The sequence below is a fragment of the Ochlerotatus camptorhynchus genome, unplaced genomic scaffold (assembly GCF_037179485.1).
Source record: "Ochlerotatus camptorhynchus isolate MF236.1 unplaced genomic scaffold, CSIRO-AGI_Acam_v1.1 ptg000412l, whole genome shotgun sequence".
NCBI classification, from domain to species: domain Eukaryota; kingdom Metazoa; phylum Arthropoda; class Insecta; order Diptera; family Culicidae; genus Ochlerotatus; species Ochlerotatus camptorhynchus.
This window is the reverse complement of record NW_027040898.1, coordinates 1,282,304-1,306,789: the sequence shown is the minus strand read 5'-3', so window position 1 is coordinate 1,306,789 and position 24,486 is coordinate 1,282,304. Positions and strand designations below refer to the sequence as shown.

Here is a 24,486-nt window from a genome sequence, read left to right as displayed (position 1 = left end):
TTGAAAAAAATATCTTATTATTGCAGGCAACCTTTGGGGTCATTCAAACAATCGCATCGTTCAACATTTTTATGAATTAAAATAAATTTAGCAAGGTTTCACTTTTACCCCTTACTACCCTATAAAGTGTACCCAGTTTTCCCCTTATATCTCATGAACTGTTGTTTAAAGACATAGTATTCTAAAACTATACGTAAAGTGCTTATGTTTTACGAAAAATAGAGCTGTGAAAAAACATTTCCTCCAATAAGTAGGGAAAAATGGGGTAAAATGGTCCAAAACACATATCTACAATGCTGTCCGGTCTATGGGACCACGTGCAATCAATTTCCCGGACGATTTCCCTTCGGAAAACTTGTTTTTCATGGCCAGAATTCAGCGTGCTGTTGAGATATTGAATTTTGGGTAATTTTGGACCCATTTTTGCTCATAGTGCAATGGATGGCAATCGATGTCCGTCGGTGATTGGCACTAGATTGCGGAACAGAGACTGACGATAAATAAAGGAAAGAAGAAGTATTTTGAAGAATTTTAAACTTGTTTGTTGCATGAAATGCATTTTAGTTAACGAATTTAAACTCTGATTACTGTAAAAAAATTATTCACTAGGTGCCTGAACATTGGTTGTACATGTTTGGAACCTAATATTGAATAGGATAGGAATTGAATTTTGAAATATGAAAATTGAATCCAAATTAAGATATTAAGTGTCACCTTATTTAAAAACTTTGATTTGAATGTTTATTTATTTTAGAATACAATTTATTGATGAATAATTGTGAAGTTATACTTTAATAATACGGGCGTGCTTCGGACACAACCCTTAACATTTTTTCACAGGTTCAATCAAACTGGCCTTAATAAATGGAAACACTTTATTCAATATGTAGCAACCTAGTGTCATAAAATATGATGTAATACCGCATCGAAAACGATGCACTTCATCCAAGTCGAAAAAGTCGTATATTGGTAGATCATCTCAATGTAGGGGAAATGTGGATAAGATTTGATTGTTTGGTTGCTAAGCTAATTAATTTTTGATATATTGTCACACCCACTCGACACTGCTTTCTCATTTCAGTATGTCTGGGTTCAATCCTAGGTGAGGCCGTTGGTCCCGGACTATGTGTTGATGGATTCGATATTTGCAGTTGCCCCGTGATTGGCACTCGCATGCTGAACAGAGACCAACCGAATATGAAGGAAGTACGAAATTAAAAGTAGAGTAGGAAGCAGGAAAGATCGCAATTATACCAACCCTACACCGCAAAAAATAATTTTGATATCACATCAAAGTGGATGCACTTCAATCGTTTCAAAAATATGGTGTAATATAAGATGCCAAAAATGACATTACCCAAGTAACAAATCTAGAGCTGCTTGGCTATATTCAAAATTTATAAAGGTTTTATTGAAGCTGAAACCATTACCTTTAGGTTTATGACGGTCATATACAGGGTGCGTGACGATTTTTTGCAGTAAATTTCAAATAGTAATTTCTCATGCTTGTGCATCATGATTTAGATGTATTTGGCAGCACTGGATAGCTTATACTGTTAGGTGTAAGATTTAAACAAACAATGTTGAGTAAACGTAAAGATGTCGAAACAAGAGAGCAATCTGTCAGCCGTTGTCGCTTTGTTGCGCGCTGGAGTATGCATGAAAGAAATAATTCGGTCGGTAAATGTGTCTGAAAGAACAGTGTATAATATTAAAAAAGGTTTGGGAAAGTGATAAGATGGAGCACCTGCTCATACTGCTAATAAAGCACAGAAATGGCTTACGGAAAATATTTCGTAAATTTGGGAGGAAGAAATTTGGCCCCCAAGCAGTCCCGATATTAATCCGTTGGATTATTTTGTATAGGGCTTCGTCCAACGGGATACCAATAGAACCCCTCACACCACACTTAAGTCGCTAAAAGCTAAAATCTAGGCAGTGATGACATCTATGGATCGAAACATTTTAAAACGTGCATACTGCAGTTTCCGGAAGCGTCTAACTACAGTCGTCGAAAGGGAAGGCAATTTTTTTGAATAAATTTACTTACAACTTCCATATGTTGCGAAAGAAAATAAATCGCACAAAATTCATTGCTAGAATAACTAACTGGTGTATTTTTTCTCAAATATGCCATTTACTGCAAAAATTCGTCACGCACCCTGTACAATACAAGTCATGGAACATTCTTATAGCTATCTACAAAACTCCTATAAAGCTTATAAAAACCAACTGATGCTTATGCTATTTTCACTTATGAAAGGTTTTATGATTGCCTTGAAGATTAAAAAAAAACAATATGAATTGCCCTTATAATACCCAAAAATAAATCCTTATATTGCTTTATAAGTAAGCGCAATAAAACTAGTTGGCCATGAAACAGTTATTTTAAAACAATTATAAGCATTCAGTTGCTACTTGTCAGAAGTGTAACTGGGCGGTTTTACAACATAGAAAAGAATCAAAACTTTCCGGTTCTACAGTCAGCCGCAAACCTTCGTGAATAACTCCAACCTAGAAAAAAAATGCCGCTGCATTTTCTGGGGATGTCACAAAAGAAGCAGTAAAGAGTGTGTCACCTCACCATTCTGAACCATCTTCACTTCGAATGGACACATTGCTGCACCAAAAATGACAATCAAATAACATATGTCGTTTTAGTTTTTGATTCAGTTCCAACCTGAATCGGGTATCAAGACATGGTCTGTTTGTTTACTAGCAAACGTCAGGTTGATCGTTCGTTTTTGTAGCCTGGCTCGGGTTAAGGTTTGCACTGACAAAGAGTTCGGGTTCACATGGGTTGGAACTGGGTTGGAGCTGAATCAAAAACGAAAATGACAGTATTGATTGCTAAAGTGCGATTGTGTCAGTGATTTGTTTTCATCAGGAAAACTTTCCGCTGTGGAAAAAAGTTTCCTGCTGAAAACATTTTGTGTATACGTATACGCGACGTAGTGTGCGTAAGAAAAACGTCAGCAATCTCTTTAATTCGTCCGTTCTCGCTCGCATATGTGTACATGGGGTGACACTGTCGAATCTTGGTCGAAATACATGGAATGGTGACAGTTCTAGGACAAAAAAGTTTAAATCACGCATAACTTTTCATAAAGGTTAATGTACCATTCAAAACTTTTCCAAATGTTTGTAAAATCGGTTGCACTCGTAGAATAGGAATGTACATTTGTCCTCAAATAAAAAAAATGAATTGCTTTTGTAAAAAGAAAATAGTGCTCGAAATAAAATCATGCATTATGCTTTTCTTTTCTGCTTTCATCCATTTCATCATTTCATGTAAGCATTAGACATTTGAGAAATTGCGCTTGGTGTTTTCTTGCCTGCTGTCCTCTGTCGCCATATGGTCATTATGAAAATCCCATTAGCCTTGGAATAAAATCCAAGAAATTTCAATAAAATAATGGCTAAATTAGAGATCCGAACTGATTTCCAGTGTGCATTGGTATGAATTTATTTATTGAGATCTATTTTCTGTAAAATTGAGATGATTCCATCAAATTCATTAGATTTCTGAAACAATCTTTTTTGTTAACTTGAATTATTTTGGCGGCACATTTATTTAACGCTCATATTATCCCAATATACACGATAAAATTTCAAGCGCAAATGTTTTGGAACTTCTAAAGTCATATATTTTCTTTAAGATTTTCACTAATGTCGCCATGAAACAATTGCATCTTGACACCAACACTCAAACCTATTTTTACTGCTAAAGATTTTCATATGGAAAAAAGTTTAAGCAGAACAGAACAACAACAAACTAATTTATGGCGGTGGCTTTGAAGCAATAAAAATTAAATTGGATTTATAACTGATTTTTACCAAAGCGTAATAAAACTGCTTGAATACAATATTACTCTTAAAGAGGCTATGAGAACCTTTTGTAGAGTATGGGGCTTTCTTACAAAAGGTTTTAAGACAGCTTTATTGTGATTCTCAAACATGCTTTTTAAACCTTATCAAGGGTCCACTAAGCTGGAAGATGATCTTATAGCGGTTATCGAAAGGATGTGCTGGAGCTATTAATTTTATTGACAGTTTTATAAAATTGATCTCAAACACCACTAAAAGAGTGCAATAAAACAAGAAATGCTACTTGGGAAACGTTGGTTTTACTGCATTTGTTTATTTTTGTGGTCATAAGAATTACATAAGATTTTCGACATGATTGACGTGCATCCTCTTGGATGTAATATTAAACTTTATTTTTTGCTGTGTAGCGAGCTAGAGAAGAATGTTTTTAACCTTAGAATGGCGATCTAGCCCCGTCCTACCCTATTAGAATAATAAAAATAAATATAAGTGATTAGACTATGGCTAAATCTACATAGGCAGATTTGACTGTATTTAACATAACATAATTTATAATACACCAGATTGAATAACAATTTGGCCATTATCTCTTGCATTCCTAAGCTTTTCGAGTCAATTATCAACGAAAAATTATTTCTCCAAATCAAAAATAGAATTACTGACATGCAACACGGCTTTTTCAAGGGTCGTTCGACCTCGACCAACTTACTTGAATTTATAGACTATTCATTGAATGCAATGGATAATGGAAACCACGTAGAAGCTCTCTATACAGACTTAAGCAAGGCATTTGACCGCATAGACATACCAATGTTACTCTTTAAACTGCAAAAAATTGGAATGAAGTCAGGGCTCCTGAAATGGCTTGAATCATATTTAACTAACCGCCAACAAATAATTAAATTCAACGGAAAGAAATCGAGCCCAATTCAAGTCACTTCAGGCGTCCCCCAAGGCTCTCATTTGGGACCTCTCCTTTTTATTCTATACGTAAACGACATATCTTACATTCCTTTTTAAAAAAACTTAAATTGCTTATTTATGCCGACGACATGAAGCTCTTTTTGGAAATAAGAAATGAAGAAGACATCAATATATTCCGGAATGAAATACACATATTTTACATATGGTGCAACAAAAGTCTACTAGAATTGAATGTAAAAAAATGTAACTTAATATCATTTAGTAGAAAAAGAACAACTTCAAACATTTCAATTGCATTAGGAAATCAAACTGTAGACAAATGTGAAAGAGTTAGGGATTTAGGAATTATCTTAGACTCTAAGCTAACTTTCATAGACCATTACAATACAATTATTCACAGGGCAAATAACATGCTAGGCTTTATCAAGCGCTTTTGCTATAACTTTCAGGACCCTTACACAATTAAAACACTATATATTGCCTATGTGAGGTCAATACTGAAATATTGTAGCATTGTATGGTCTCCATTTTCAATCACGCACGAAGAAAGATTAGAATCAGTACAAAAACAATTTCTATTATACGCTCTTCGTAAATTAGGTTGGACTTCATTTCCTCTTCCATCATATGAAGCACGCTGCATGCTTATAAACATACAAACATTAAAAGAGCGTCGTGAATATGCAATGGTTTCATTTGTAAATGATATCGTTTCGCAGCGAATTGACTCAACAGAACTTTTATCAAAATTAAATTTCCATGCACCCACTAGGCAACTCCGAAATCGAAATTTATTTACCATAAAACATCATCGCACAAATTATGCAAAATATGGGCCATTAAACCGCATGATGGCCTCTTACAATAAACACTGCGAAACCATTGACTTTACAATGTCTCGGCATAAACTAAAGCAATATTTTTATTCCATAAGAAATAACAACTCATAAAAGAAAAGACAAGAAAGCTGACACTACTTTTTTTTATACAAATATATATTTAAGAAAACAAAACTGTATTAGTTGTACTAGTCTACGTTGGTTGACGAAATAAACAAATAAAATAAATAAATTTTGACACGAAAAGTGCTCCCATTTCCGCAGAATTCGACGAACGTAAATTAATTATCGCATGCTCGAAAAGGTACCGAAAATGGATTCCATTTTCACGCCAGCTATCATTATCGGGAGTGAAATTTGTCATAGTAAGGTTCTTTGATATATAGCTGCAGAGGCAAAACTCTGCAAAGCACATAGTTCCGGTCACGAAGGCAAGATGCTTCCTTGTGCCATTCAATTGAAACATATTGGCGGAACGTGAAGTTTCTGCACAGCGATAAGTGCTTTACTTGGTGTAATAATGCAAGAATATTTCCATGACCTAATTTCCCACAAGAAGAAGAATGCTGGGAATTGGTGATTTAAAAATCATTTTTAACATCCAATGATTTCTTTGGATGATGTGAATGATATTAATTCCTGCATGCACAGATCACCCTTTATTCATTGATTTACCCATCTACTGGAATAGATGATAGCGGTTCAACAACAAGCCTTCTGTCGCCAACACCCTATGCATTTCTATCCACACATCCACAGTTAAAGAGCTTATCGAACCACATCGAGTTGTATTCACAAGAGCGTTAGGTATTAATTAATCACCACACTTGCGTCCGACAAAAGCCAGCCATTGGCGTGATTTAATTAAAATATTCTGCATCACTACGTGGTTTCATGCCGGCCGCCTGAATCGAACTGAGCTGGTACTAAAGAGAGGTGTATCCATATTTCTCTAAAGTACATTCTCTACTGACTGCCCAGCATGTCGGATTGGCATCAAATTCCTCGGTTTTCGTTCCGATTGGGCATCCAGTAGAATTATGTCAATGAGATCCAATCCAGCTAGAGTCTCAGATAATGGAAGAGCTCCCAATGATTTGTTTGCCCTGTCGCTGCCGTCTCTGGCAGTTCGTTGAGTGATCAGGTTACAATTAGAATTTTAGATGCTAATTAGTGAATTGGAGAATATGGTGATCTACTGTTCAAATCTCTCATATCTCGCTTTATCACGCTGCTCAGTTCGTTGATATATTGTTATTTACCTGCCCGTGTAAGTTGTTAGTTGCGAGCCGTTGTACGTAATTCTACCCCATCGCTAATGAGAAATAATGGACTATTCAGTTTCGAAACAATTGCACGGTTCTTGTTCAACTCCTATGTCTTAACTACTAAAGCCCTCCGACTTCGCAATACTAAAGCCCTACACAAACGGGATAGGCGTGATGGCAGAATCAGCAAAGAAATAAAAACAGGGCAAAAGTAAAGATTGCCGCGAAACAAATTCCTGACAGAGCTGGAATTACGGTGTAACAGCTTTCGTAAACAATTACCTCTCTCGATGATTTCTAGAAATTCAAGGTACGCTCACGCAATCCAACATAACCATCCAGTAGAGCAAGACGTTAATTCCATGATGTTGATTTGCGTGGGCGAGCCTTGACTTTCTATAAATCATAGAGGGACGTCATTGTTTACAAAAGCTGTTACGCCCTAATTCCAGCTCTAGAAATTTTCATCCACATTTCCAAGGGAATGCCAACCAACAGCACCATCAAGTAGGGGATATTTCCTCTACGAGCTAGTATGGTTTATTTGCAAGAAATCGGTGGATGAAGTGATTGTTATCACAAGCATTCTCGCCCTAATGAAATGTTGACATCGAATTTCACACTAAACTGATGGGAATTCAGAAATTTTCGCCCCACATTGATTATGTCACGCTAAATTTAAGAAAAATAAACCCTCCTCCCCCCTTTCTTAACGTTTTTCCTATACCTAATGCACTGCTTGTAACAAAACCATACACCCCCTCTACTCCTCCCTTCTCGGAAAAAATAACCATACAATTAACATAAAATAAAATACAATCACAACATACTTCATTGCCAACAATCGATCCTTTTGTCCGTATATCATGCAAGTAAATTAAAAATATTATTATTACAATAGATCTACAATACTTCCCATGTAGTTTGAATTTTCAACAATAGAAAAACAATAAAATTAATGGTAAATGGCTCATGTTTGTACGGTTAAGATACAAAACAACCCCCTTTTTCTTTTGTAGATTTCTTCATTTACCATAGATTCTATTGTGGAAACAATTAATTCTATGGTTATTTTAACGTTGTGGACAGTACGATTTATTGTAAATACAATAAAATCTATTGTATGTTTACAATAAATTTCATTGTACTTCTACGGTTATGTTTTTTTCTGTGTTAGAACGTGACATAAAATATACATCGCCCCAAATCGGCAATTATATTCATTATTTACAAGCAGTGTCAGTGGTTTACGAGTTATGATTTACAGGGTGTATGTTTGAAAAATTAGTCCTGAGTCAAATCCGTGGAAACAAAAACATTTAGAAGATACAGCTTTTCCCGAAGAACGCGTTACCCACTGAGTTCTGCCCACCGCTTTGTCTCGGTGGGTTTTCAACCAAACGCTCTGATTTTCTGCCTGACCCGAGCTAAGTCGGTTAACAAAATGAAAGCAAATTGATATTAAAGTTTGCAGTTCCTATCATAATGAAAACTCATTTTAATTTCAATTGTCGCGACAGAAGTCTGATATCATATTATGCTTTCATTATGCAGTCAAGACTTTTTAAATCAAAGCAACTTAACTTGAAGTTCTACTGTTAATTTCTTGTTTGAAATTTGATTTAAGTTCATCTGTCGTTGAACGAACGATTATTGTTTATTTGTTTTGTTTGACACATTTGAGGTCATTCGTGATTAGCCCGAGGTGACATTTGAGCTCAAATCTTTCAGCGTGAGAAGCATGGATGCTAACCATTTACGACAGGCCCGTATTCAGTCAAACATTATGAATGCAAAATCAGTAATCAAATTGATTTCATTGAAAGCAGAATTAGTTTTCCGTTTGATTCAACAGTGTAAAATGTTGCTCTCATTTTTGCTGTGTTAACCGTTAAGTCAACCAAAATGAGATCAAATGGAGTATTCAAAATAAGTTACATCATAACAGCAAATTCTGATTTCAATTTGATCTCTAACTTTGCTCGGGTAGTTCTCCATTGGCACTACTCACATGCAAAAAATCAAACCGACTGGTTGAAACCTCGCCGAGAAAACGCGGTGGGTGCAACTGTGTAGAGATTCATCCAAACCGGAGATGGTCGAGCTGGGCCGTGGCCTTTAATTCTCCGCACATCATTTTTATCCACTTTACTAGCGTAATTTAATTCTGCCTACCAAGGACCGATATCACGGGAGGTGAAAGACTTCCATCCATAACACTAGATCACAACTAGATCTCGAACACTGATCTCCATGTCGATGCCATCAGAAGTGTCGAGCTTTTCCAGCCAGCGACCAACAGCCGTCCCGGTCCTGTGTCTGGGACTGGTGAAGGGTCTTTCCAAGCCGCTTATCCAGGCAAGTACAATTTTCATTTAAGTACATAGATTCTTGATGCGTCAATCACTTCCAGCAGTCCGTCTTTTTCAGCGTTTCCATTATTAACTTCTGATTGCCCACTGGGACGCACCGCCGCTGGCATTACGGAAACCCTGATCCACCCACCACAGTCAAGCCATTCCAGCCAGCGATCTGCAGCCGTCCCGGTCCCGTAGGCGGGCCTGGTGACGGGGTCTTCCCGTCGTTTCTGGCAAGTATGATCCCGCTCGTGACAATTCAACCGTTGATACATCGCTTAGTTCTAGTTCGTCATTTCATAATCGATCATCGCTGCATGGCCAGTTGTCTATCTCTCCTATCGCTATGCGTCACGCAAAAGGACGCACCGCCGCTGACCACCTGTACGACACAGCAATCGTCTCGCCAGGCTCAAGCGGCAGTCCGTAGAAACGATAAGTTAGTGTCATCTGATGTCTTGCTGTATTATCAAAACCTGGGTGGAATCAACAGCTCCCTGGCAGAGTACCAGCTTGCATGCAATGACGCCTGCTACGATATCTACGCTTTTACCGAAACTTGGCTATATGACAATACATTATCATGTCAGTTGTTCGACCGTACATACACCGTTTTCCGCCAAATCCGTCGCCATCCAACAGCAGTAAAAACACTGGCGGTGGTGTTCTTTTAGCGTTCCTGCTACGGTTACTACCACCTCCTGAAAATTCGTCCGTTGAGCAATTGTGGGTGTCAATTACTTCTCGTGACTCTACCCTCTACATTTGCGTGGTGTACATTCCTCCGGATCGTGTAAACGATGGTACTATCATCGAAAAGCACCTGCTGTCACTCGATTGGATTGTTTCGCATATGGGCGCTAATGACAACTTAATCATCCTGGGAGACTTCAACCTACAACTTCAACCAGGCATCATGTAATTTGCTGGATGTCTATAGCAATGCAAGACTCGGACAGATGAATGGAATTCCAAACCATAACAACCGCATGCTCGATCTCTGTTTCGTAAGTGAGGAGATGTGCACTGATTATTCCATAATATCAGCCCCCTCCGCGCTTGTTAAAAACTGTAGACATCATCCTTCTCACGAACGAGTGTGAGGTGATTGAGAGGTGGAAGCAGTACTATGACGAGCACCTCAACGGTGAAGCAGCAGAAAACGAAGGTGGCACGGCAGCAGACCTTGGAGCACGCGCAGAAGACGACAGGCTACCGGCCCTTGATCTTCAAGAAGTTGAGGAGGAGATCGGTCGGCTGAAAAACAACAATGCAACTGGTGTAGATCAACTACCAAGTGAGCTATTAAAATACGGTGGTGAAGCACTGGCTAGAGCGCTGCACTGGGTAATTGCCAAGATTTGGGAGGAGGAGATATTACCGGAGGAGTGGATGGAAGGTGTCGTATGCCCAATCTACAAAAAGAGCGACAAGTTGGATTGCTGCAACTATCGCGCGATCACACTGCTGAGCGCCGCCTACAAGGTACTCTCCCAAATTCTATGCCGCCGTCTGTCACCATATGCAAGAGAGTTCGTGGGGCAATACCAGGCGGGATTCATGGGTGCCCGCGCTACCACGGACCAAATTTTCGCGATTCGGCAGGTTCTGCAGAAATGCCGCTAATACAACGTGCCCATCATTTGTTCATCGATTTCAAATCCGCATACGACACAATCGATCGGGATCAGCTATGGCAGATTATGCACGAGTACGGACTTCCGGATAAACTGACGCGTTTGGTCAAGGCGACGATGGATCGAGTGATGTGCGTTGTTCGAGTATCTGGGACACTCTCGAGTCCCTTTGAATCTCGAAGGGGGCTACGGCAGGGTGATGGAATTTCGTGTCTGCTGTTCAACATCGCGTTAGAAGGTGTGATCAGAAGAGCTGGGATAGACACGAGTGGCACGATATTCAGGAAGTCCATCCAGCTCCTTGGCTTCGCCGATGACATTGACATTATGGTACGGAACTTTGAGATGATGGCGGAAACGTACATCAGACTGAAGGCTGAAGCTAGACGGATTGGACTTGCCATCAACGCATCAAAGACAAAATACATGAAAGGAAGAGGTTCTAGGGAAGACAATGTGAGCCTCCCACCATGAGTTCAGATTGACGGTGACGAAATCGAGGTGGTCGATGAGTTCGTGTATTTGGGCTCACTGGTGACCGCCCAAAATGATACCAGCAGAGAAATTCAAAGACGCATTATGGCAGGGAATCGTGCCTACTTTGGACTCCGGAGGACGCTCCGGTCGAATAAAATTCGCCGCCGCACGAAGTTGACTGTCTACAAGACGCTGATTAGACCGATGGTCCTTTACGGCCATGAGACCTGGACTGTGCTCGTGGAGGACCAACGCGCCCTTGGTGTTTTCAAACGGAAGGTGTTGCGTACCATCTACGGTGGAGTGCAGATGCATGACGGAACGTGGAGGAGGCGAATGACCCACGAATTGCACCAGCTGCTGGGAGAACCATCCATCGTCCACATCGCAAAAATTGGGCGACTACGGTGGGCTGGGCACGTCGTAAGAATGCCGCACGACGACCCAGTGAAAATGGTTCTAGAAAGCGACCCAACAGGAACAAGAAGAAGAGGCGCGCAGCGGGCAAGGTGGATTGACCAAGTAGAAGGTGACCTGTGGAACCTTCGCAGACTACGAGGCTGGCGAACTGTGGCCATTGATCGAGTAGAGTGGAGACGACTTCTTCGGACAGCAGAGGACAACAAGGCCTTAGCCTGATTGGTAAGGTATCATCCTCCTCTGCTGGTGAGCATAAAGCTCAACGTTCATCGTAATTTCAAAGACACTGTAGAGAGAGTCCTCTATAGCTTTGGCGAAGTCAACTTCAGCGAAATGAATGATTTTCTCTCAAATGTCGACTGGGAAGAGGCACTGCGTGGCTGTGATTCTAATCTCGCGGCATCGACGATATTCAACATTCTTTTGTACGCAATCGATCAATTCTTACCAAAGCGAATCAGTCGCGAACCTGTTAAACCTGCCTGGCCGAATTCAGAGCTTAAGCGATTGAAAATAAAAATATAAAAGGACTGCTCTTCGTAAGCACAGCAAATACCGAAACGATTCCACGAAAGCAAGTTATTCTAACACGAATTACAAGCGACTCAACAACCAACTGTACCATGACCAGCTTCAGCGTCATCTGAAATCAAATCCTAAGAACTTTTGGCGCCATGAATGCCTAAAGAAAGGAAAGCGAACTACCCTCAAGTATGACGAACGGCGTAGTGGAAGTGGACTCTATCGTGGGTATTGCCGACTTGTTTCGCACACAATTCGGCAGTGTTTTCAACGACGAAAGACTCAGCACTCAGGATGTAATTGCTGCGTCTAGTAACGTCTCTCTCTAAACCTTCTCCAGCCATCCACTTTCTGTCACCAGCAAAATGGTTATTTCGTCCGGGAAGCAGCTAAAAAATTCAACGGGTTCCGGTCCAGATGGCGTACCGTCGCGACGGTAGTCCTCAACACTGCCTGACTGCTCTCGCGACACTTCTAGCCAACGTGTTCAATCTCTCCTTGATGTCTGGGGTTTTTTCCAGCTTGCTGGAAATAGTTTCTCGTGTTCAGCATGGCTTCATGCCTAAGCGTTCCATGACCACCAATTTAGTTACGTTCACTTCGTTCATCATTCATGAAGTAGAACGTGGCGATCAAGTAGATGTCATCTACACAGACCTCTCCGCAGAATTTGACAAAATGAACCATGGCATTGCGTTGGCTAAATACGACAGGATAGGTGTTCACGATGGCTTGCTTACTTGGCGCTACTCCTACCTGACTGGTCGAAACATGTCTGCCATGATTGGAGACTATGTTTCATCATCCTTCCTTGTGACATCCGGCGTTCCCCAAGGTAGCCATCTTGGGCCATTTCTGTTTCTGTTGTACATGAATGATGTTAATACCATCTTGAAATGCCTTAAACTATCGTATGCGGATGCCATTTTCTAGCAGCAACAATTGGAAGTCTTCGCTGAGTAGTGTCGTATTAATGGCATGTCACTGAATGTCTCGAAATGCTCTGTAATTTCCTTTGGCCGCAAGCGTTCGCTTCTTCACCATGACTACATCCTGACGGGCATAACTTTGAAACGTGAATCGACTATCAAGGATCTGGGAATACTGATTGACTCCAAGCTCAGCTTCAAGGATCATGTTGCATACGTAGTATCCAAAGCTTCCTCACAACTCGGGTTCATATTCCGCTTCGCCAAAAAAATCAAAGATGTATACTGCCTAAAAGCATTATACTGTTCGTTGGTGTGACCTATTTTGGAGAATTCGACGGTTGTGTGGTCTCCATACTACCAAAATGAAACCATGCGTATTGAAGCTATTTAACGGAAGTTCATCCGGTATGCTTTAATGCATTTTCGCTGGAATGACCCTAGAAATCTACCTAGCTATGAAAGCCGTTGTATGCTTATCAACTTAGAGCTTTTGCATGCGAGACGTAACGTAGCAATGGCGAGCTTCGTCGTTGATCTTCTTCAGGGAAACGTTGATTGCTCAACACTACTGAGTAGCATCGACATCAATACCCACCGCCGTAATCTACGATCGCAAGCTTTCCTGAACAACCGCCTTTCACGAACCAACTACGGATGGAATGATCCCATGCGGAGGATGTGTCGCATGTTTAACAGATGCTACAATGTTTCCCGTTTTAGAAATAAGTACAATTTAAAGAGTATTTTATGTTAATTTGTCTAGTAAGTAAGTATATTGTCATTGGGGAGAAACATTTTACCTGTTGACCATAACATAAATAAATAAATAAAAATCAACTGAAATTCGAGAACGGAAGTGGAGGTGGATCGACCACACAGAACGAAGGATCGAGAATAAAATCTACAAGCAACCGCTGGATTGGAAGGCAGGACACGCAGCAGCTGAGCTCAAGTAAAGGCAAAAGCGAGGAGTCGCCTAAGACGGAATTCTTCACATAGGCCCTTTGCACCACTGAACAGTGCTGTAAATTTTCATATCAATCGATTGAAGATGAACCAATACAACCATTCAATCAATTCTGAGGAAACGAATTCTCACATGACCATAATTTGAAGAGCCCCTTTCTCATTCGAAGCTCAACGTGCCCAAGATACTTAAGTAAGTAAGTAAGCACAGCAGCTACAGCTTCACAACCATTAGTGGTGAGCGTGATTACCTCTCACCCCAGCAGGCCTGGGTTCAATCCCAGTTGGCGCCGGCGGGATGTTTTGAGGCATAACTTCTCTAATCACGCCTTCCTTCGGAAGGGAAGTAAAGCCGTTGGTCTCCGGTTCATGAGTTGATGGGTCGATAGGTAGGGTCCAGTTGTTGGAGCTTCCTCCCTGGCGTCGGTAGCATTGGTGCTCAGCACGGAAAACAAGATCGACGGAAAACAAATCAAGGAAAAAAAAAAGCTTCACAACCATCGGCTAAACCTGAAACCTACGTACGTCATACGCAATGAGGCATCCAGACTCGACAGCATGTATGTAATTGTGAGTATTGCAAACATCTGCGGTGCGTTGTCAAGCATATATGTTTACTTACAAAAGCGATGCCACAAATACCGATTTTAGTACTAGAAAAAAGTTGGGACTCTCTTGTTTATTTTGATACTGTATGGTACTATACCAAGATTGTTCAAGACTGTACTCGAAAAAAATGCAACAGACAAAAATGATCACCAAAAATCATTTTAAGTCGGATATTTTTAAAACTCTCAGGGAATAAATAAATACATATTGGCTATGTTTTTGCATAGTTGGTTTATTCAACTTCCTCTCCTAGGATAAATGCCCGCACCTTTAACTTTACGTTACCCATCAAATTCTGTGCAACACTTGTGTCATCTTTCTTACACATTTTTATCCACTCTTTCTTCAAATCCTTGTCGTTTTTGAAGACCTTCCCTGTTTTGCGGAGCTTGCTCTTCATAATCACCCATAATATTTCTATTGGCCAGAATTCTGGCGAGTTTGGCGGATTTGCCTTCTTCGGCACAAAAACAACATCGTTGGCTTTGTACCACTCCATCACCGGTTTCGCCTTTATGGCACGATGATGCCACAGATCGCCTACCACACTAAGTACTTCTTGTCAAATTGGTCGACCTTCTTCTTCTGGAACATCCAGGCGGGAAGTGCCGACGAAAATCACCAGGCTGGGAATCTGCTTGGCGTTCGCCTTAATGTACGTCTCGTCGTCCATTACGATGCATTTCGGCTGCACCAACCACTCGCGGTACAGCTTCCTGGCGTGGGATTTGGCCACCGTATTCTGTTTATTGGTTCGGTTAGGCGCATTCATTACCTTGAAGATATGAAGTCCGGCCCACTTCATTGTCTGCTGGACGAACCAGATGGAAGAATTGACCTTCTTGGCCACGTTTCGAATCGAAAGGTTTGGATTGCGCTTGAAGTAACCCCTCACCTTTCTTGCGTTCACGGGGTCGGTCGTCTTCACTTTCCTTCCACTGCTAGCTCACCGTTGGGTCGTCTGGGTCTCCTTGAACGATTTTACCACACGGAACACGATCGAATTGTCGATTCCAAACTGTTTCGCGATCTACCAGTGGGACTGGCCTGGATTTTCCACGACCGCTCCCATAATTTGTTTTCGTCCAAGCACTTCTTGCTTGGAAGCTATCTCGATAACCTCTTGACAGATTGTGACGAGATTTCGCACATGTAAACATTATACGCTAAACTAGTTTTACTAAAAATTTCGTCAATTTTTACCCATGCAATAAAAAGTTGTGCACAAAAGAAAGTGTTGCATTTTTTCGAGTACAATCTTTAGCTCAAAACATGATTCCAAAAATACCAAAAATTAGATAGCAAACTTGTTACAGTACCTTACGGTATCAAAATAATAAAGGGGGTTCCAACTTCTTCCGTGTACCCAAATCTGTATCAGTGTTCACTCGGCTGTCGACAGAAGCAGGCCACTATCGATGTGTGTCACGCGATTGTCTGTTTACATGGTGTGGCTCTCCTCATTGTTCTTCATCAGCAGTTGAGTTTCGTGATGAGTGTGTGTTTGCGTTTTGCGTTTTGCGTCCATTGCGGCAATGGAAATGCTCTGCCCCCCGTTGACGATACTGCCATACAATGAAACCACTGGAAGCGGATCATATTCTGATGGAGGAGGCTTTTTGGATAGCGAAAAATTAGGTGTTTAGTGTGTTGTATCTTTTAACTATAGTTTTACGATGTTTTGTATAGTGAACAAGAATCTTCGGCTCTGTCAAGTTAATTTGATTGAACCTTATTAAAAAAATTAATCAACAGAAAAAAAAAAATCTGTATTTGTGGCACCACTGATTCTCTCCCAAGGGGGAATGCAACCAAACTAGTCCAGCCATATAGTGAATTCGTTTATTATTCAGTTCCAACCTGGATCGGGTATATCAAGATTGGGCCTTCTTTTGTTTTGACACCAGTGTGATCGTTAATTTTTAAAACCTACTTCAGGTTGAGGTTCGCAATACAAAAAGTTCGGTTTCACTCTGGGTTGGAACTAGTTCCAACCCGGTAATAAACGAATTCGCTATTAGTGAGTGGGAGCAAACTTTTTTGGTAGGGAGAATGGAATGGAAAAGGTTGAAACCCACTGGCCTTAAGCAACAGAATGCAGTGTCAGTGAAGGTGCCATGATGTATTAAAAAAAATCCTAGTTTTTGCCGGCGTATCATTTTCAAAGTTCTCGTTATTACATTCCTTTTGCAATTTTACACAAAATGACTCGAGCTTTTTGCAATCTGAAATGATGCGTCGAAATACATTTTTCGAAAATGCATCAACCTAAATTGCACCTTAATGTTAATGATTTATTGTACCACTTACTTCTTCAGATGGAAAACAATGAAATCACCTCTGGGAACCAGTGCTGGTGCTAAATGCTAGTCGACCAACTGAGACACTCCGTGAACCGGATTGCAAGCAATGTTCGCACACAATCTGCGCTTCCGCCGTTGAAAACTTCCATGTTCCGGTGGTGGCTGCACCCACCAGGTCAGAAGCCGTATGGCTGCCGTTCTGCCGTTCAATCGACACCCCAACCAGAGCGGTCACGTAGAACGATTCATTTTGATTTACAATTACCTTTCTTTTGTGCTTTGTGCGACGACGAGTTCCGTTCAATAAAGCGTCGATGAATGGCAAGCACTTACTCTTCTCTCCTACGTGAAGTGTGTAAGTGTGTGTATGTGTGTATGTGTCCTTTTCTAGAACCATTTACCACATAGGATTCTGCCATACAGGGCTACGGGAAGCGACTCTTTTGTTCTCTTCGCCTGGTGATGGAAACGATGGCATTAACCCTTCTGTCGGCTGAATCCAGAATCCGATGTGAATAGTGATTGGGAAAGTTTGCATATTAAATATGCGGTAATACATTGAGGAACATGTGGATTTTAGTACGTACCTATACACTGCCGACTGGTGTGGCACTTATGTACGGTTTAAAATATTCCACCCGGTTATAGTGTGGTAAGAGTTAATAACGATTGTTCATTACTTTGTTTGTAACGCTGTGAGCGCCTGAGGCTGACTGGTGGTCCTGGAAATAGGCTGCTGAGAACCAATAATTTTCGGCTGTAATGACCTCACACAAAATGCTGCGGTGTAAATTTTCAATAAAGGGAACAATAATTTTCGGTTTTGAGTGAAATTACACTTTCGGTAATGATTGGTTTGGAAATTCCACAGCGTAAATTACTGTTTTCAGTTGTGCCTGTGTGGGACGGACGGTAGAACTACCTTCATGGTGACTTTGTAGAATATTTGATTAGGTAGGGGAAATGGCTCTAAATTTGGCTTATGGATCAAAAGATTGGGCTCCTGAACTTAAATTTTTCTCAGAACAATGCATCATCTGAACAATACAAATTGCTGCAATTGGTTGCTAAAGAAAACTTGCTCAAAATTGCTTCATGTTGAAATTTACGCATGGGTTCAATGGTAGGGTGATCATCTCTACATACATAATTACTTTTAAGTAGTAGTGGTAGTAGCAGTGGAAATGAATTTGTTGCTTTGTTAGTGAAGGACCAGAAACCTCTGGTCAAGCCAACGGAGGCCGTCTGGGGTGGGCTACATATGCCTCTTTTACAGACTAGCTCGAGCCTGTGTGTTTGCTGGCCAGCGTTGATGGGATCTCGAACTGCTGCTGGGTGGACTCCATAACTGATGAAGCTCAACGAACGGGTCGATCCTCAGCGTGCTGGAAAACTTTCACTCGACTGTGCTGCACGAGTGGGTGGAACGCCCACGAACTGGGCCTTGCTGCTTAACCGTGGATTAATGGGTCATACACGGAACCATGGAGGGGTTTAGGATTGGTATGACGCTACTGGGATTGTAAGGTTATGACGCATACCTGACTCCGTGCTGCGTGTACACTAGGGTGCTTCATTTTGGAAAAGGTGATGAATTTATGATAGGCCTGGAGGGTGGTTCGATTACCCCAAAATAATAGACTATGCCAAAAATGGTAAAGATTGTTGAAGTTTTAGGGGTCGCGCAAATTATTTGAACTTTGAATGGAGATTTTTGAAGATGGATTTCGTCACGTATAAGATTAGGTATTTCTAAGTGTATTGCTAAGCTCGAGATACGATTGAAAATACATATATCACAGACAAACAGACATAACTCTCACAAGTCGTTCATCGAACAAGCATTTAACGGTCAATTAAAAAGTATCGTAGTTGATAGTACCGCCACCTGTGGCGTGCATAGTCATTTCCCATGCGTTTGACGTTTACACACTACTGCAATCTGTTCAGCGTACTACCCACCACAGTGTACTCAACAGATGGCGGTAATGTTTTAACGACGATGTTTTACAGTGCGAAATATTCAATGTGTTATGTCTGTTTATGATTACACACTTAGAAATAACTAATATTACACATGACGGAATCTATATTTGACATAAAGGATGAGACGTAAACAAACATGTTATGTAAAATTAAGTGCTCCGAGACAGAAAAGTTCGAAAGTACGTTTGATTGAGTTGAATTTCACATCTTTTATAACTCAATTACGCTCGTATATGCCAGTTTCAGAGGTCCTAAATTTATATCAATTTTTTTAAGTGTGTATGCATCAATTCGAACGAATAATATAAAAAAGCGAATATCATGTTCGCGAAATCATCACCCGCACGGAATAACACGATGTCATGGTACATTAATCTCATTCAAACCAGGTAGCAAAGGTAGCAATACACCAAAATGCGTCTAATTTTAAATGTCCTGCAAAATTACAATATGAGCTCATCTTAAGCCATTCAGGTGGGCTATTCCGCGTGCGTGATAATTTCGCGAACTGATTGTCAAGATTTTATGAAAATTCGTTCAAAAAGCGAAATGCGTGTAATTAGAACTGTCCTGTAAAATTACAAGGTGAGCCCATGTAAAACCATCCATGTCAAATTCAAGTGACGTTTAATTATGCAAGCATGTAAATTTCAAGTCGTGTAAATTTAAAACCCAATTTAGTTTCACATGAATATGCATGCTCTTTTTATATGCATGGAAATTCGTGTAAAACTACAATACAATTTTAATTGTTCAGAACAATGTACTACTTGAACTACTCGTCGCAGCGCTGGTATCGGATCCCTTTGACGTTTCTACATATTTGGTTTTTGTTGCATGCAACATTGCTTGCGAATTAGCGAGCCAGCCTGTTTTCCGCGAGAAGCCCGTGAGATGTCGGTACTGAAGTCATACGTTTGGCGATACACAAAGGTCGCGTTTTGGGCGGATTTCGGAATTCGCGCAGTTTCCTTTCCGCGGATTTCGAAATTTACGCGGATTTCGGAATTTACACGGTTTATCGTTATATTTTGGAGTCGGTTTTTACTCGGTTTTTTACGCGGTTTTCGGAATTTACGGTTTTTATGTGGATTTCGGAATTCACACGGTATTTTTTACGCGGATTTCAGAATTTACGCGGTTATTTTACGCAGCACGTATCCCCCGCGACTCCAGAGTACTATTTTTGGAAGATAATTTTATTCAAAGAGTTACACTCTTGACTGCCTGGTTGTACTTCACTTAGTAAATTGAACAAAAAGCGTTCGAAAATCCAAAAAACTTGTTGTTCCAGCGAGCGCAGAACAGCAAGAGAAGATGGCGGCGCAAAGAAGCATAGCAAACATCTCAACGAAAATCGTATTGTGCATAAGTTTTTCATTAAAATATAATAGGAAATGTACTCTATTCGTCTTATTACTAAGTGGTTCGTTTGCGGATCACAATTTTAAATAAGTAGTAATAAGTAGTTAATAAGTTTAATTTATAGTTGTTCAATTTTCAGTTGACCTTAGGCTAAAAGTCTCAAACAACAACAACAATTTCAGTTGACCGTTTTTCGCATGTCAGATTTAAGTCGGTTGTTAATTTTCAGTTAAATTTTAGCTCCTCATATTTCGCTTCATCAACTGTCAGTTTTTAACTGTCCACTTTGATATTATAGAATTTTCGTCTGTCCTATTTTTAATCACCAACAATTCATTTGCAGTTTTAAAATGCCATTTTTTTAATTTCTCATATCTACGCTTTAGCCACACAAAAAAAAACATTTATTTTGATTATCCAAAAACGACTTTTAAAATTTTTAGATGTTCGGATTAAAATTGATAACTTTTTTGTCTTATTTCATAAATTTTGAAATGTTTAGTAGTTAAATTTTCGGTTCTCTTGTTTTATTCTGCTCAAAAGTGGAGATCGTGGTATGCAAAGTTCACGTGTTTGGTTTTTGCAGCTGTATTTTTTTTTTCGCGTTAATTTTTATCATTTTATGAACTTTTCAAACGTGCTTGACGATTTCAAAAGTGTTTTGAGTGTTCTCGATTATGGCACAAAGCTTCAAACATGTGTTCCAGTCGAGGAAAACCGATTCCGAAAAATTAAGTTTTAATTGCCCCTGTTGCGTTTGTTGAAGAGAAGGCGTTATTTCTTGGAAGGCATATTCCGGAACCGATTCGCCGGTAAAATAGATACAGTCAAGATTTCAATAGAACAGATTCCTTCTTACCTGATTCTGATAGTACTGATGCCACTGTACGGTCCATCCGGCATTAACGAATACACATACCATATGCAAGGAATCAAAAATATCTCCAAATGACAAAATGACAAACGATCAACGAACCGAATAATAACGCTATGTCAGAAGTGCAAAGCAATAATGATATAATCTTCTTCCTTCTTTTTCATGACAAGCAGCTCGTGCGACACAACTCACTCGGGGCGGTAGAAGGAAACGAGCAAATTGTTGGCAAGCTGCTTCACGAAGTAAAACCGAACATGATACACGTGTGTTAATGGGAATTTTTATGTTATGTCTTTTCTCGATTCATATCAAGCTATGTCCTCATCCGTGTATATTGCAACAAAGCAGGCAAGCAATATATCATTATCCTTCTACCACTCGGATCGAGCTATGTTACAGAGCGAGTTTGTCATGGTAGTCATAGCAACCGTTTTGTCTGTATTGTTTGGATTCGCTGACCATATGAGATTTGAGCTAATTGGAACCAAACACTGATTGCACGGCAATTTGTAGAGATAACTTCCTAATGTCTATGGAAAAGTTGTTGAACAGATAGTTAGCCACCTTTTGGAATGGTCAATTTCCGGTAGGACACAAGGCTGGTCCTGTGGAACATCCGGAGCATCCGTATAATGGTAAATCCACGAAACTGATCCGAGAGCTCCGTGGTTTCTTAGTTGTGTTCGGAATATGGACTCTGGATACTACGGGATGGTCCACCGGAAGATCCGAAACATGCGTGTACCATCGGCGTACACATCAGAAGAATATGTTGCCTGGGTAGGCCATGATTTGTAGCCATGGTACGAAAGTAACAAACTGAATTATATTTTGTCAGTTTAGTTCCAACCACCGAAGAGACAAGTCAAATATAATTAACTCTTAAACCTAAAACTAGTTTTCTTCTCTTCGAGAACACAACATATTTTGGCGATGAGCTAAATTTCCTGCGATTTTCCGGAAGAATTCTCCGGCTGACGGAACTGATCGCCAACCAGCAGCAGCAGATTGGAGCTCTTCAACAGGTCAACGCCAATCAAGTTGGAAGCGAGAAGATCATCGAGTCTCTCTCCACCGGAATTGACGAGTTTCATTATGATTCAGACGGAGGACTATTTTTCGAATCGTGGTACGCTCGATCCGAGGACGTATTCAAGGAGAACGGGAAGCACCTGGATGATAAAGCTAAGGTCAGGCTGCTTCTGAGGAAAATTGGCACGCAACTCCACGAACGCTACGTTAACAGCGTTTTGCCGAATCATCGTTCCAGATCGAGAAGCTCTCCAGCGACCAATTCAAGACGCTCAGGTTCGTATGCGGTCTCCAGACACCGCGCGATTCAGACATCCGGACCAGGCTGATTGGAAAGCTGGAAGGAGAAGAAACCGCACCGCCGGCTGACGGTGCAACGCTGAAGCTTGGAAACCTGGTTGAGGAGTGCAACCGCATTACCAACCTCAAGCAGGATACGAAGATGATCGAGAAAGGTTGCTCAGATAGATCTATCGTTAAAGCAATATATCGACATTCAACAAGTAGGAAGGAGAAATTACGACAAACGAATTGCTGGTTCTGTGGGGATTTACACAATGTAAAGGAGTGTCCCTACCAGTCTCAAACCTGTGTGAACTGCAAGTGGAAGGGCCAGGAGGAAGGTTACTGCTCATCATCCGAAAAGAAGCCAGCAAAGAAGGTCGATAAACCGAAACCTAAACACTTCATCAAGTTTAAGGGTATCACGGTCGAGCGAATCGACCTAACGAAGAACCGGAAGTATACCAAGATCGAAATCAACGGCTCAACAGCGACATTGCAGCTCGATTGTGCTTCCGACATCACCATTTTTTCCAAGCAGACTTGGATTGCCGTGGGTAAGCCTGTCATCAATTCTACGGAAGTCATCGCCGTGAGTGCATCAGGTGACAACATCGACATCCTGGGTGAGTTCAAAATCACCGTTCAAGACGTAACAAAGGAAGGCCGCACTTTCGTCTTAACAAACCCTGATCTCAATGATCAATAATCGGTTGCTGAACTGGCCATAACCAAGTCCAGGAGACAATTTCTAGGTACCTATTATTTGCCACTGATAAGCTATTTCGAAGCCAAGCAGAACCTCCACGAGGCGTTCCATCATTCGTCCCATCATTAGTGCTATCATTCGTTGAGTCGCAGCGTTGAACCTGACCATTGGCCAATGCACATCAAAAATCGACTACATACATCCGAACATTTGTTTATCTCAAATCGAAGGAGGACATTCAGCGCAACTACTATAAACTAGACTAGTTTATGTTGATCTTCGTCAAGCTTCGTCTACAATTTGGACTTCTACATCAACACATGTCAGGCAGCCTTCAGGTTCAATTGGCTAAACTTAGTGAGTTCTTGTTAATTTTTATCTTTTCAAACCAGTAACTTTGGGACATCACCTTTTTGTGGTCCGTTACTGATATAAGATCAACCACCGAACCCTATTTAGTCGTGACAACTTCAAACTAGGGAATCAGGATTTTTTAGTTATCAAAGGTTCACATTTTAGTCCTTGATACTTTTTATGGCTTGAGAATAGTGACAAGACTCGGGTTCTGCATTTCTATATTGTATATTTCAAATCAAAAATATTGCTTATGTTCATAATCCTTTTCGCTTTGTCCTTCTCCTATTCCTTTCCCTCTTCTCTTTTCAGAAAGCGAGTGATGGAGCTATAGCCATAAGTCATAAAACGCTAGGGCAAGAGTTAGTGCTCATGCCCCAACCGTCAGAAGAAAATGAAGCATCACTTAACCTTTCTAGCTTTGATGCTTCCAACGACCAACCAATCAAATAATTACGAAAATCGGAACGTAAAGTACGAGATGTCCACGTTTCATCCATTTATTGGATTCTGAAGCATCGTGTTTAAATCTTAAATTTAAACAGGCCCGATGTTTTTTTATTCATCTTGCCCCTTAAATGCTGCACAGTAGGCCTGGTCGTTTTGATATGTGTGACGCATCTTTGATGTGAAACATGTATCAAATAGACAAGAAAAATGATCTAGGTATATATATCATTTTCCAGGATGCTTTCAAGAACTGGCTTTGTTGGTGTTAGATTAGATTAGATTAGATTAGAACAAACCCTGATCTCAACGTTCTCGGTATCGAAACAATCGATCAGTTAGATCTCTGGTC

The 24,486-nt window shown here is 40.5% G+C and overlaps 2 protein-coding genes across 2 annotated transcripts in view; one reads left to right on the top strand and one right to left on the bottom strand.

The window, feature by feature from the left end:
* LOC135710983 (hemicentin-1-like) overlaps window positions 1–24,486 on the bottom strand; it is a 277,039-nt gene that overhangs the window by 192,110 nt on the left and 60,443 nt on the right. The gene's annotated exons all lie outside the window — the stretch shown is intronic.
* LOC135710991 (uncharacterized) lies at window positions 9,534–24,010 on the top strand. The gene is made up of 4 exons (XM_065233728.1): window positions 9,534–9,655; window positions 22,275–22,500; window positions 22,557–23,250; window positions 24,000–24,010. The coding sequence occupies exons 1-4, from the start codon at window positions 9,534–9,536 to the stop codon at window positions 24,008–24,010; spliced, it is 1,053 nt and encodes a 350-aa protein (XP_065089800.1).